Consider the following 14396-nt stretch of genomic DNA (forward strand, 5'->3'; position numbering starts at 1 on the left):
GAGCCGTGGTTCTACAACGTAGAGACCTGGGTTCAAATCCCAAGTAAATGCTCTTTGTAAGCAAAAATACTACAACCTCTCTTCTTTTTATCCTTATCTTGATCAAATGTTTGGTGGGTTGAGATGGTGTGTTCATCTTCTGTGGCAGAATTTTCTCACACACGTGGGCCTCCAATTATGATCCTACCTTCCCATTTGCTTGCCCCCCTCCTTTTTTAAAATAAGGATTCATCCAATTTCTGATCCATCAATGAGCCCCATTCTTATTGTAAGCTAAGACTATATATTTAATAAGTTCCTATTGGAACTTATCACTGGGTTCCTGTTGGGTGGGGCTACTACAGAATGGGCTCAGCCTGTTGTCTTGAAACTGAGGGGCAGTGCTCTTATCTTGTCTCACAACTTCAATGTGCCCCCACTCCGTGGGCCTTCCCTGCCTTTTACTACTCCTCTTGATTCTTCAAAGTTCAGCTCAAGTTCTGGAAGCTTCTGAGATACCCTCAGAGTTCTCTCTCTCCACCAAAGTCCATCACATTCATTTGGTGGTGGGGAAGAAAGCATAAAGGAGTTGGCATGTCGTAGTGCAGACTTTCTCCACCTTGGCACTGTTGACATTTGGCGCTGGATAATTCTTCATGGTGGAGTGCATCTCCTCCCCCAGTGTGACACCCCAAATGTCTACAGACATTGCTGGATGTCCCATGAGGGACAAAAATCACTTCTGGTTCAGACCTACTGTTGAAGCACAATCCTCACATATCAGGTAATGTGCTAGACTCTGTGCAGACTTTATTCATGGCCACATCCTATTTTTTTACATTTATCTTCTTTTTGCTTCAGTTCGCTCACTTATTTCTAACTTATTTTGTACGGCACCTTTACCATTGCAAACCTTTTTTACAAGGCAGGTAATATATAAACACTCACAGCTTCTTTGAAACTTTTTTTTTTTTTTTTTCCTTAAGGGTGAGGGAGCAGCAAGGAATGCTTAAATTCAGAGATCACCTTCAGATGCTCAAAATCCATAGACAGACCTCGGCCACCACTCGCCTCCCAACACGGGCGCCCCGCTCTGGCTGTGTCCATGTCTCCAGCCCTGGCTTTGGCCACGCTGCCCTTGGCATCACCTTTTAACAAGTGAACGCTGAAGACTAGAGATCTATGTTCGATAACTGGACTAAGGTCTAAATAACAAACACTGGAGGATCAAAAATATCTGAGTTCATGATATCTTCAGCACTATTTTGTTTACTTTCTCTCCATAGACCCATCCTTGTTACTCCACTGAATTTTAGTCTGCAGAACTGGGATTGTGTCTCTTGGGAATACTGTGCATTTCTTATGGTGGCATAGGAATAGTTATCTACAGGGAAAACAGGCTTTTCTTTTAGCTCTCCAGAAACCCCAAAAATGAGAGAATGGGGGTTATAAAAATATGATACTAAAAGTATTCATTTTCTATCATTTATCTTATACTTCACTTGAAACTATTCAATGCTTTTGAAGCTGCAGAAAATACGTTACAAGAAAAAAACAAATCATCTCAATCATTACTTTAATGCACAGCCTTAGCTTCCTGGCATTTCCCTCATTTCCCCAGGGGAAGGCTGTTTCTCCAAGTTACTTCTTTTCAATTGATTTGCTAGGATTTCAATCACTTTAGACCTTTTGCATTAGAGGAAGAAACAAGTCTGCTTTTTTCCCCTCAACTTGGGGTGGGGGGGTTGGCGTTTATCACAGTCTTTCCTTATTTAACTACCTATAGAATTGAATTTCAATTCTATAAATTGCCTTTTAGGACCAAAAGTTCAAAATCAGAGTGTATCAGCATCACACCCTCAAAATCGGAAACGGAGAGGTTAAATTTCTTACTTCTGCTAGCTCTTCAAAGGCATGTGGGGAAAAGGGATCTTGATAAATGGACTTCTGAAGAGAGAAATAAAGACATCAACAAAGGCATGTGTTGCATGTTCTGTCCAAGGGCTAGTTTATCTCCTGCAGTTTTGGTTTGCTGTCATCAAGAGGACATTGTGCAGGGCAGTCCTAATGTCTGCTGAGGATTCAACTATTTTACGGTCCAGGCGATTTTAGGCAAATCCACTTTCAATCAGAACTACAATTCAATGAAGTCAGTATTTTACAGCTAATGAAATTAAGGCCTAATGGCTAACTAATGCACAACCAACGTACAATTTCCAGTGCATGCACTTCCCATCAGAACTGAAGAATTTGTTATGTCTAAAGCTCTCCCGTCTTGGTCTGGAAGTTTCTACTTAACTTCAGGCCAAAAATAAATCTTTATTACAGTTAAGAAATATAAATATTAACATCACTATATTTAGAGGAAAACTGTTAGATTAAACCTCCGAAACCACCACACATGGATTTAGAGCTTAGAGCACTTGCCACCAAGAGTTCAGAATAGGATTTCTGAGAACTGGAAAGGATCTTAGAAATGATTTTACAGTACAAGGTCAGGTTGTCTCATAACATTTATCTTTCTTTCTCCATTTTTCTTAATTGGGAGGCAGCAGGTACAGTAGGAAGTTCTTGCCGCACTGGGGTCTAGATTTATCTTTATTAGCCGGAACCCCAGGCATGTTATTTCACCTCACTGAACCCATTTTTATTTTAATGACAGAGGTGGCCTAGACGACCTTCCAGCTCTATTGTTATGTGAATCTGCTATGCTTATCCTGATAGGAAAATCCTGATTAGGAAAATCAAATTGTTACAACCTTAGCTTAACCTTTAGTCTTTTTTTTTTTTGCTTCAAAGTTACTTGCTCTCAGCTGGGGCCTGATTTTCATCTCTGCTGTAGCAGTCTAAACCTGATCGCCTCTCACACTTATTCTTTTCCACACAGGCAGCAGCAGAGGCAGTGATGTGGTGCGGGTTGTAAAAACCTCTGTACCAGAAAATCAAAATCATCTCCCTAATTCATAACGTTTTCGAAGATTTTTCTCCGTGGGTTTCTTTGCGCCATGTTCCTCTGTTGGTTTTTTCTCCCTTTAAAAAAAATCTCCAAAGCCCCTCCTGTACCCGCTCAGAGTACAGCTTGTTTATTAATAGAATACATCTGAGCTGCTTCCTCATAGCAAAAGATTACAATTTGAATTGGGAAAAAGATGACTTGAACAGTAACTAATACTTATATACTCCTTACTACGTTCCAAGCACTGGTGTACCTACTTTCCATAGGTGAAGGCGTTTAACCCTCAGAGCTCTGTGAAGTAGATACACATATCCCTTACTATCCAAATCTATTCAGTTCCTGAGGTCAGTGTTTAGAAGTCAGAGTTCAGTGAGCAAGTTTGAATGGCCAGGGAAACTTCATTATCTGAATTTACCTTAGTTTCCCCACTTGGGATGGGGTAATAAGGCCTGACCTTAAACCAAATAAATGTCATTCAGAAGTGTAAACCCTTTTGGTTCCTTTATTATAATAGCAAGAGTTTAGGGAGAGTTCAGACAGTGATAGATATTTATCCCATTATCCCCAGTTTACAGATGAGGAAACAGAAGCACTTGATAGGTTAAGTAAACTGCCCAAGTTCTCATGGCTCGTGTGGCAGAGCAAGAAATCTTACCCAGGCACTGAGGCATCAGGGTCAGGACCATGCTTGTGCTAGATGGCCCAGCTAAACTTATTTTTTGCTTTGTGGCCAAGGGTGTCATCCACACACATCACTACTGTAGCTTTTCTGGGCATGTGTTTGGGGAGGTTAGCCAGAGTTCCCAACCCATTTTTTTCCGGAGCTCATTTCTCAACAGACTTTCTGTTAGCACCAATACAAACAAGTTTCAGATAATGAAATTTGCTTTTTGTATAGCTTAGCAGTTTAATTACATGGCTTAAGGAACCATGATGGAACCATGATTCAGTCCACATCTTGAATGAATTCCACCACTGTGGATGAAATGGTGATCTTTTCCTTGTAGAGCGATAGGAAAAGCAGACCTCGAACAGCAGAAAATGCAAGTTGAAGGGCAGTGTAACTTGGGCTCTCTGGGCAATCCTGCGTGCACCTCTGAAAACTTAGGGCCTTTTCAAACCATTGTTTGTCCTCAACTAATCATGCTTGTGAGACCTGCTTCCCATTGCCAGTTAAGTTCACAACTATCATTTAGCCCTTCAGTATTTCCTAGAGTATTTAAAGAATGATACGAGCAATGATTTTCCTTCAGAGCTCAGCCAGGGCCCCCATGAAATTGTGCAAAAGCATGGGTGCTCTTCACCTTCAGGACTTGCTCTCACATGTGTCAACTGACTGCTGTCCAAGTAAATACCAGAGGATGAGCTCACACTTAACGGGTTAAAGAAAATCTTAGCTATTAAGCTGACAGGTAGTATATATCTTTATAAATTTTAGTGAAAAATAAATTCCTGCTTGATTTCAAAGTCTATTTACACTTTCATGTAGCAACAAGGCTAGGCATAAATTAGGATTATAATTATTACATCCCACCAGTAACAGTAACAAAGAAAATATACCTCCTTGGAGGCCTTCCAGATAATAAGGACTCTGGCTATGCCTGCCATTCAGAGTGTCTGCTTCTTTGTCATCATGTGGTAAAAAGGTCAAAGGTATGTGGCCATGTACCAGGAGGCCCAAGAAACCACACTTTAAATACGAGGCAAACTCCTGGAATAACCCTTCAGTTTAAGAAGAGTAAAAATGTCATTGTAGTGAATTGCAATACAAAAAGTACATGAGGTTTAAGACAAAACTCTGAGACTTAACATGTCAATGTGAAGTTTCCAACTATGCATCTAGTATCCCTGGTGATTTTGGATACTCTGTTGGAAAGCGCAGACGTTCAGTGTCTAAGTCACTCAAGGAGAACCAGACTTAGAAAATCTAGGTTCTAATCTAGACTCATCATTTACCAGCTGTGTGACCTTGGATGAGCCACTTGCCCTCTGTATAAGCCTCAGTGTCTTTTTCTGGTTAAGAGGAAGTTACACTGAACCATCTCCAGGGTCCCTTTCAGCTCTAAAAGCCTTGTAGTTCTTGTTTATGGTTCAGAGCTCTAATTTGCCTAATCTATTATTTCTAATGGATCCTATCTGTTTACTCAGTGTGGAGATTTCATATCACTGTGAAATATCCCTTGGAGATCCCAAAGATCTGACCAAATATAAACTGCTAATATTCCACTAATTAGGCTATTACTGCTCAGCCAATGAAGGCTAACCAATACTTCCAAATGCAAGATACACCATAAGAAGGTTTAACCAATAACCAGACTCTTATCAAAAACTCCTGTATCTTTTCTTTATAATCTGTTTCATCAGATATCCAGGAGATAATTTCAGGGTTCACTAGACATTAACTGAGTATACCCCCTATTGTAAACGTTCATAATTTTGTTGTTTTTAGTTGAAATACGCTGAAATGATTTTCCTTTTTAAAGTATTTACATAAGTGAGACAAGTAAATACAACTGAAGGAGTCAAGATTAAAAATTCTCTTAAGCACATACATAAATTTCATAATACATATCACCTGAATACTTACAAAAAATCTTTAAATTTAATAATCATTGCCATATTTTCTCATGATTTATACAATTTAAAAATAAGCCTGTGCATTCACACAGATTTTTTAAAATACAGCATCTGTTTGAATCACAAATGATTAGCAAAATCCATTACTTCATAGTTCACCATCATCCATAAAAACCTCATTTCACTGAATACTTAGGAAAAAGCAGGCTGGTGTTCAATGGTAAAGTATATTACAGTCAAGGGCAGTTTTAATTTTAAAGGCACAAATCTTCATAGGAATCTGTTTGTAACCTTTTGACATTGCAGCAGCAATACGGTAAAAGTCTCTAGTCTGTGAATAAGTCAGTTTCCTTTCACGACTGATGGTGGTCAGTATGAAACGCTGGGAGGTACACCCTACAATTTAGGAATTGGTGTGGCCGCCAGTGCTATGCTTTCAATTGCACACTCATCGGTTCCTCTGCGGATCCGGAAGTAACCATCCTCACCCCAGCCAGGGCCCCAGCTGTTTTTAACAATCCAGTAATCCAGTCCAGAGGCCAAGTCAGTGCCATAGCCCACCAGCAGGACAGCGTGATTGGTCAGCTCAAAGGGGTTGAAAGGGTCTCTCAGACCAGTGTGGTGGTAAATCCCCTTGTGGTAGTGGAAGAAGTCATTGTACACTTCAAAGGCAACTGCCACGGGCCCGTGATGGACCAGCTCAAGCTTCATCAGGGCTTCATTGCAGCCCCCATAGAAACCTCCCACATAGTGGTACTCGGAGGAGTAGTAATGGAAGCAGTCCTCTTTCAGTATGCATGGAGAATCTGTGCCTGTGTAGGGGAAGCAGGCCTCTTCCACCAGCCCAAAATCTTGGGCATGCTTTCCTGCAATGAGGTATGGGAAGCCACCTTCACAGCCTGAAGATGAAGAACACACAGAGTTATTATTACCCTCTATTAGAAAGGGGTACAAAAGAAACCGTCCCATTTCATATTTTTTCTTTTCTATGCCATTAATTATTCTTTATGTCACCCCTAGAAGTTGTTTCTTAGCTTAAATACCACTTCATTCATCCATCCATCAGCCATCTATTTGACTGACATTTATTCGGCACCTGATATGGAAGGTAGCTTCGTGGTTAAGTGGGAGGCTCTGAAGCCTGACTATATAGGTTCAATCCAAAACTGGGTTAAGAATTGATAATTTCTCTGTACCTCTGTTTACTTATCTGTAAAATATAGATAGCAATAGCACCTTCCTTGTAGGATTAAATTAATTACTTCATGTAAAAGCAATAAAAGTTCGCTATTATTGTCATTATTAAATAGCCAGACAATTCCTCAAGGAAGTCTTCTCTGACCACCTCTTGCAGAAAAGTCTAAACCAGGTCCCCATATCCTTCCTCCAGTCCTGGCCCTATTACAGGCATATCTCAGAGACACTGCAGGTTCAGTTCCAGACTACCACAATAAAGCAAAAATCACAATAAAGTCACACAAATGTTTTGGTTTCCTAGTGCATATAAAAGTTATGTTTACAGTCTACTGTAGTCTATTAAATGTGCATTTTGTTTAAAAAACAGTACACACACCTTAATTTTAAAATGCTTTATTGCTAAAAAAAAACCCGCTAACCATCACCAGAGCATTCAATGAGTTATAATCTTTTTGCTGGGCAGAGGGTTGGAAATATTTCACGAATTACCAAAATGCGATAAAGAGACATGAAGTGAGCAAATCCTGTTGCAAAAATGGCACTGACAGACTTGCTCAATGCAGGGTTGCCACGAACCTTCAATTTGTAAAAAAAAAAAAATGCTGTATCTGAGAAGCACAGTAAAATGAGGTATGCCTGTATACACATCTAGAACCCTTTTTCTTCACTGTTCTTATAATTATTTAATTTCTATTTTCCTCACTTAACTGTAAGCTTCATGAGGGTAAGGACTCTCTTGATACTTCAGAGTCCCCAGGGCCCAAAAGTCACAATGTCAGAGTTTAATAAGTATTTCAGAAAGAAGGAAAGGCTCACTGACAATCATTCACCAGCAGTTTCACTGGTGAACTGAGAAACTCTCTAGTGGCCAAACCTGCGGTTGACAGCAGAAAACTTTAACATGAGAATGTTTCTCCCTGAATCAACGGCAGCTGGGCTTTCTACACACCTTACATATAGCCTGTTCTAGAAGCCTACGTACACAATTTTTAAATCCTTCTGGAGAGAAACCAGTTTCGTATGATTTTAATAAGAATTAGGTTTCAGAATGAGACCTTATTTGGAACTGAAATTCATGCTTAGAAGCTGAGTGGCCTTCAAAATACTATAGAACAACTTCATGTCTGTTCCTTGTCTATAAATAGAGTAACAGCTACTCTTTTCAGGGTTTGAGCACTGTTGGGTAATGCATGTAAGAGGCTCCAAAGAGCCAGTGCTTACTCAAAATACAGCAATTATTGACATCTTGCTGGATGGTGCAGTGAATTCCATGAGAAACCACTTGATAATAAGTGATACAGCCAGAACTTGCATCCAGGTTTTTTTTTTTGAATTTTAAAATTTTAATTTATTTATTTTTTTATACAGCAGGTTCTTATTAGTCATCCATTTTATACACATCAGTGTATACATGTCAATCCCAATCTCCCAATTCATCACACCACCACCACCACCCTCCACCGCTTACCCCCCTTGGTGTCCATACGTTTGTTCTCTACATCTGTGTCTCAATTTCTGCCCTGCAAAACGGTTCATCTGTACCATTTTTCTAGGTTCCACATATATGCATTAATATACGATATTTGTTTTTCTTTCTGACTTACTTCACTCTGTATGACAGTCTCTAGATCCATCCACGTCTCAACAAATGACCCAATTTCGTTCCTTTTTATGGCTGAGTAATATTCCATTGTATATAGGTACCACTTCTTCTTTATCCATTCATCTGCCAATGGGCATTTAGGTTGCTTCCATGACCTGGCTATTGTAAATAGTGCTGCAATGAACATTGCGGTGCATGTGTCTTTTTGAATTATGGTTTTCTCTGGGTATATGCCCAGTAGTGGGATTGTTGGATCATATGGTAATTCTATTTTCAGTTTTTTAAGAAACCTCCATACTGTTCTCCATAGTGGCTGTATCAATTTACATTCCCACCAACAGTGCAAGAGGATTCCCTTTCCTCCACACCCTCTCCAGCATTTGTTGTTTGCAGATTTTCTGATGATGCCCATTGTAACTGGTGTGAGGTGATACCTCACTGTAGTTTTGATTTGCATTTCTCTACTAATTAGTGATGTTGAACAGCTTTTCATGGGCCTCTTGGCCATCTGTATGTCTTCTTTGGAGAAACGTCTATTTAGGTCTTCTGCCCGTTTTTTGATTGGGTTAATTGCTTTTTTAATATTGAGTTACATGAGTTGTTTATATATTTTGGAGATTAATCCTTTGTCCGTTGATTCATTTGCAAATATTTTCTCCCATTCTGAGGATTATCTTTTCGTCTTGTTTATGGTTTCCTTTGCTGTGCAAAAGCTTTTAGAGTTTCATTAGGTCCCATTTGTTTATTTCTGTTTTTATTTCTATTACTCTAAGAGGTGGATCAAAAAAGATCTTGCTGTGATTTATGTCAAAGAGCATTCTTCCTATGTTTTCCTCTAAGAGTTTTATAGTGTCCGGTCTTACATTTAGGTCTCTAATCCATTTTGAGTTTATTTTTGTGTATGGTATTAGGGAGTGTTCTAATTTCATTCTTTTACATGTAGCTGTCCACTTTTCCCGGCACCACTTATCGAAAAGACTGTCTTTTCTCCATTGTATATCCTTGCCTCCTTTGTCATAGATTAGTTGACCATAGGTGCTTGAGTTTATCTCTGGCCTTTCTATCTTGTTCCATTGATCTATATTTCTGTTTTTGTGGCAGTACCATATTGTCTTGATTACTGTAGCTTTGTTGTATAGTCTGAAGTCAGGGAGTCTGATGCCTCCAGCTCTGCTTTTTTCCCTCAAGACTGCTTTACCTATTTGGGGTCTTTTGTGCCTCTGTACAAATTTTAAGGTTTTTTGTTCTAGTTCTGTGAAAAATGCCATTGGTAATTTGATAGGGATTGCACTGAATCTGTAGATTGCTTTGGGTAGTATAGTCATTTTCACAATGTTGATTCTTCCAATCCGAGAACATGGTATATCTCTCCATCTGTTGGTATCATCTTTAATTTCTTTCATCAGTGTCTTATAGTTTTCTGCATACAGGTCTTTTGTCTCCCTAGGTAGGGTTTATTCCTAGGTATTTCACTCTTTTTGTTGCAATGGTAAATGGGAGTGTTTCCTTAATTTCTCTTTCAGATTTTTCATCATTAGCATATACGAATGCAAGAGATTTCTGTGCATTAATTTTGTATCCTGCAACTTTACCAAATTCACTGATTAACTCTAGTAGTTTTCTGGTGGCATCTTTAGGATTCTCTATGTATAGTATCATGTCACCTGCAAACACTGATAGCTTTACTTCTTCCTTTCTGATTTGGATTCCTTTTTCTTTTTCTTCTCTGATTGCTGTGACTAAAACTTCCAAAACTATGTTGAATAATTGTGGTGAGAGTGGACATCCTTGTCTTGTTCCTGATCTTAGAGGAAATGCTTTCCGTTTTTCACCATTGAGAATGATGTTTGCTGTGGGTTTGTCGTATATGGCCTTTATTATGTTGAGGTAGGTTCCCTCTATGCCCACTTTCTGGAGAGTTTTGATCATAAATGGGTGCTGAATTTTGTCAAAAGCTTGTTCTGAATCTATTGAGATGATCATATGGTTTTTATTCTTCAATTTGTTAATATGATGTATCACATTGATTGATTTGCGTATATTGAAGAATCCTTGCATCCCTGGGATAAATCCCTTGATCGTGGTGTACGACCCTTTTAATGTGTTGTTGGATTCTGTTTGCTAGTATTTTGTTGAGGATTTTTGCATCTATATTCATCAGTGATGTTGGTCTGTAATTTTCTTTTGTTGTAGCATCTTTGTCTGGTTGTGGTATAAGGGTGATGGTGGCCTCATGGAATGAGTTTGGGAGTGTTCCTTCCTCTGCAATTTTTTGGAAGAGTTTTGAGAAGGATAGGTGTTAGCTCTTCTCTAAATGTTTGATAGAATTCACTTGTGAAGCCATCTGGTCCTGGACTTTTGTTTGTTAGAAGATTTTTAATCACAGTTTCATCACTTGTGATTGGTTTGTTCATATTTTCTATTTCTTCCTGGTTCAGCCTTGGAAGGTTATACCTTTCTAAGAATTTGTCCATTTCTTCCAGGTTGTCCATTTTATTGGCATAGAGTTGCTTGTAGTAGTCTCTTAGGATGCTTTGTATTTCTGCGGTGTCTGTTGTAACTTCTCCTTCTTCATTTCTAATTTTATTGATTTGAGTCCTCTCCTTCTTTTTCTTGATGAGTCTGGCTAATGGTTTATCAATGTTGTTTATATTCTTAAAGAACCAGCTTTTAGTTTTATTGATCTTTGCTATTGTTTCCTTTGTTTCTATTTCATTTATTTCTGCTCTAATCTTTATGATTTCTTTCCTTCTGCTAACTTTGGGTTTTGTTTGTTCTTCTTTCTCTAGTTCCTTTAGGTGTAGGGTTAGATTGTTTGTTTGAGATTTTTCTTGTTTCTTGAGGTAGGCTTGTATAGCTACAAACGTCCCTCTTAGAACTGCTTTTGCTGCATCCCATAGGTTTTGGATAGTCGTTTCATTGTCATTTGTCTCTAGGTATTGATTTCCTCTTTGATTTCTTCAGTGATCTCTTGGTTATTTAGTAACGTATTATTTAGCCTCCATGTATTTGTGTTTTTTACGCTTTTTCCCCTGTAATTGATTTCTAATCTCATAGCATTGTGGTCAGAAAAGATGCTTGACATGATTTCAATTTTCTTAAATTTACTGAGGCTTGATTTGTGACCCAAGATGTTATCTATCCTGGAGAATGTTCCATGCACACTTGAGAAGAAAGTGTAATCTGCTGTTTTTGGATGGAATGTCCTATAAATATCAATTAAATCTCCCTGGTCTCTTGTGTCATTTAAAGTTTGTTTCCTTATTAATTTTCTGTTTGGATGATCTGTCCATTGGTGTTAAGTGAGGTGTTACAGTCCCCCACTATTATTGTGTTACTGTCTATTTCCTCTTTTATAGCTGTTAGCAGGTGCCTATGTATTGTGGTGCTCCTATGTTGGGTGCACATATATTTATAATTGTTATATCTTCTTCTTGGATTGATCCCTTGATCATTATGTAGTGTCCTTCCTTGTCTCTTGTAACATTCTTTATTTTAAAGTCTATTTTATCTGATATGAGTATTGCTACTCCAGCTTTCTTTTGATTTCCATTTGTATGGAATATCTTTTTCCATCCCCTCACTTTCAGTCTGTATGTGTCCCTAGGTCTGAAGTGGGTCTCTTGTAGACCGCATATATATGGGTATATATGTGTGTGTGTTTATATATATATCTTGTTTTTGTGTCCATTCAGCAAGCTTCTGTCTTTTGGTTGGAGCATTTAATCCATTCACGTTTAAGGTAATTATCGATATGTATGTTCCTATGACCATTTTGTTAATTGTTTTGGGTTTGTTTTTGTAGGTCCTTTTCTTCTCTTGTGTTTCCCACTTAGAGAAGTTCCTTTAGCATTTGTTGTAGAGCTGGTTTGGTGGTGCTGAATTCTCTTAGCTTTTGCTTGTCTGTAAAGCTTCTGATTTCTCCATCGAGTCTGAATGAGATCCTTGCTGGGTAGAGTAATCTTGGTTGTAGGTTCTTCCCTTTCATTACTTTAAGTATACCATGCCACTCCCTTCTGGCTTGTAGAGTTTCTGCTGAGAAATCAGCTGTTAACCTTATGGGAGTTCCCTTGTATGTTATTTGTCATTTTTCCCTTGCTGCTTTCAATAATTTTTCTTTGTCTTTAATTTTTGCCAACGTGATTACTATGTGTCTTGGTGTGTTTCTCCTTGGGTTTATCCTGTATGGGGCTCTCTGCGCTTCCTGGACTTGCGTGGCTGTTTCCCATGTTAGGGAAGTTTTCAACTATAATCTCTTCAAATATTTTCTCGGGTCCTTTCGCTCTCTCTTCTCCTTCTGGGACCCCTATAATGTGAATGTTGTTGCGTTTAATGTTGTCCCAGAGGTCTCTTAGGCTGTCTTCATTTCTTTTCATTCTTTTTTCTTTATTTTGTTCCGTGGCAGTGAATTCCACCATTCTGTCTTCCAGGTCACTTATCCATTCTTCTGCCTCAGTTATTCTGTTATTGATTCCTTCTTGTGTATTTTTCATTTCAGTTATTGTGTTGTTCATCTCTGTTTGTTTGTTCTTTAATTCTTCTAGGTCTTTGTTAAACATTTCTTGCATCTTCTCGATCTCTGCCTCCATTCTTTTTCCGAGGTCCTGGATCATCTTCACTATATTATTCTGAATTCTTTTTCTGGAAGGTTGCCTATCTCCACTTCATTTAGTTGTTTTTCTGGGGTTTTATCTTGTTCCTTCATCTGGTACATAGCCCTCTGCCTTTTCATCTTGTCTATCTTTCTGCGAATCGCACCCAGGTTTTCTGACAGAAGACATTGTGCTCTCTCTACTATCCCATCCTTATGGCTTTGCCAACAATGGCAAACTACACACAGGTAAACAGTGCCTGAAATACAACACATACCTTGAGCATACTGGCTGCAAGACACAACCTCCTGAGGACTCAAGATTGGGGTCTGGGTATTGTTGGTTAGTATACGGATTCTTGCTTCCATCATCCCCATAGAAGCAAATGAGTAGCAGCTTCCACAAGACCCTGGTGATAGAAAAGAAAGTTATATAACCCAAGAGACCTTTGACGCACTCTAAAAGAATCATAGAAAACTTAAGTGCATGACATACATTAATATATTTATATTGAGTGTTGCTGTTTTTGTTCGTAAGGATCAGCACAATAAAAAAGATTCAATCAAATAAGGCTACTGACCTTACAGGCAAACATTAAGATTTTAGTTTTTTCACCAAAAGGCAAACATTACTATACGGGGCTTTCCTTGAAAATATTTTGGGAGAAAAAAACCTCCTAACTTCTGCAAAGCATTTGACAGTATTCTTTTTTTTTTAACATCTTTATTGGTGTATAATTGCTTTAAAATGGTGTGTTAATTTTTGCTTTATAACAAAGTGAATCAGTTATACATATACATATATCCCCATATCTCCTCCCTCTTGCATCTCCCTCCCACCCTCCCTATCCCACCCCTCTAGGTGGTCACAAAGCACTGAGCTGATCTCCCTGTGCTATGCGGCTGCTTCCCACCGGCTATCTATTTTACATTTGGTAGTGTATATCTGTCCATGCCACTCTCTCAGTTCGTCCCAGCTTACCCTTCCCCCTCCCTGTGTCCTCAAGTCCATTCTCTATGTCTGCGTCTTTATTCCTGTCCTGCCCCTAGGTTCTTCAGAACCTTTTTTTTTTTTTTTTAGATTCCATATATATGCGTTAGCATACAGCATTTATTTTTCTCTTTCTGACTTACTTCACTTTGTATGACAGTCTCTAGGTCCATCCACCTTACTACAAATAACTCAATTTCGTTTCTTTTTATGGCTGAGTAATATTCCACTGTATATATGCCACATCTTCTTTATCCATTCATCTGTCGATGGACACTTAGGTTGCTTCCATTTGACAGTATTCTTTTTTTTTTTTAATTTTATTTATTTATTTATTTTTGGCTGTGTTGGGTCTTCGTTTCTGTGTGAGGGCTTTCTCTAATTTTGGCAAGCGGGGGCCACTCTACATCGCGGTGCACGGGCCTCTCACTATCGCGGCCTCTCTTGTTGCGGAGCACAGGCTCCAGTCACGCAGGCTCAGTAGTTGTGGCTCATGGGCCTA

At 38.8% G+C, this 14396-nt stretch overlaps 1 protein-coding gene and 1 long non-coding RNA gene across 3 annotated transcripts in view; one reads left to right on the plus strand and one right to left on the minus strand.

The window, feature by feature from the left end:
• LOC309605138 overlaps positions 1-14396 on the plus strand; it is a 106545-nt gene that overhangs the window by 84036 nt on the left and 8113 nt on the right. The gene's annotated exons all lie outside the window — the stretch shown is intronic.
• Positions 5255-14396, minus strand: part of CTSC (cathepsin C) — a 40872-nt gene continuing 31730 nt past the window's right edge. Inside the window, exons 6-7 of the mRNA XM_082340490.1 lie at positions 13182-13313; positions 5255-6411 (exon numbers count right to left, since the gene is read on the minus strand). Of these exons, the coding sequence (XP_082196616.1) occupies positions 5909-6411; positions 13182-13313 (635 nt within the window). The 3' untranslated portion in view covers positions 5255-5908. The remainder of the gene's footprint in view (positions 6412-13181; positions 13314-14396) is intronic.

This window comes from Balaenoptera borealis (genome assembly GCF_965194805.1).
Source record: "Balaenoptera borealis genome assembly, chromosome: 11".
NCBI lineage: Eukaryota > Metazoa > Chordata > Mammalia > Artiodactyla > Balaenopteridae > Balaenoptera > Balaenoptera borealis.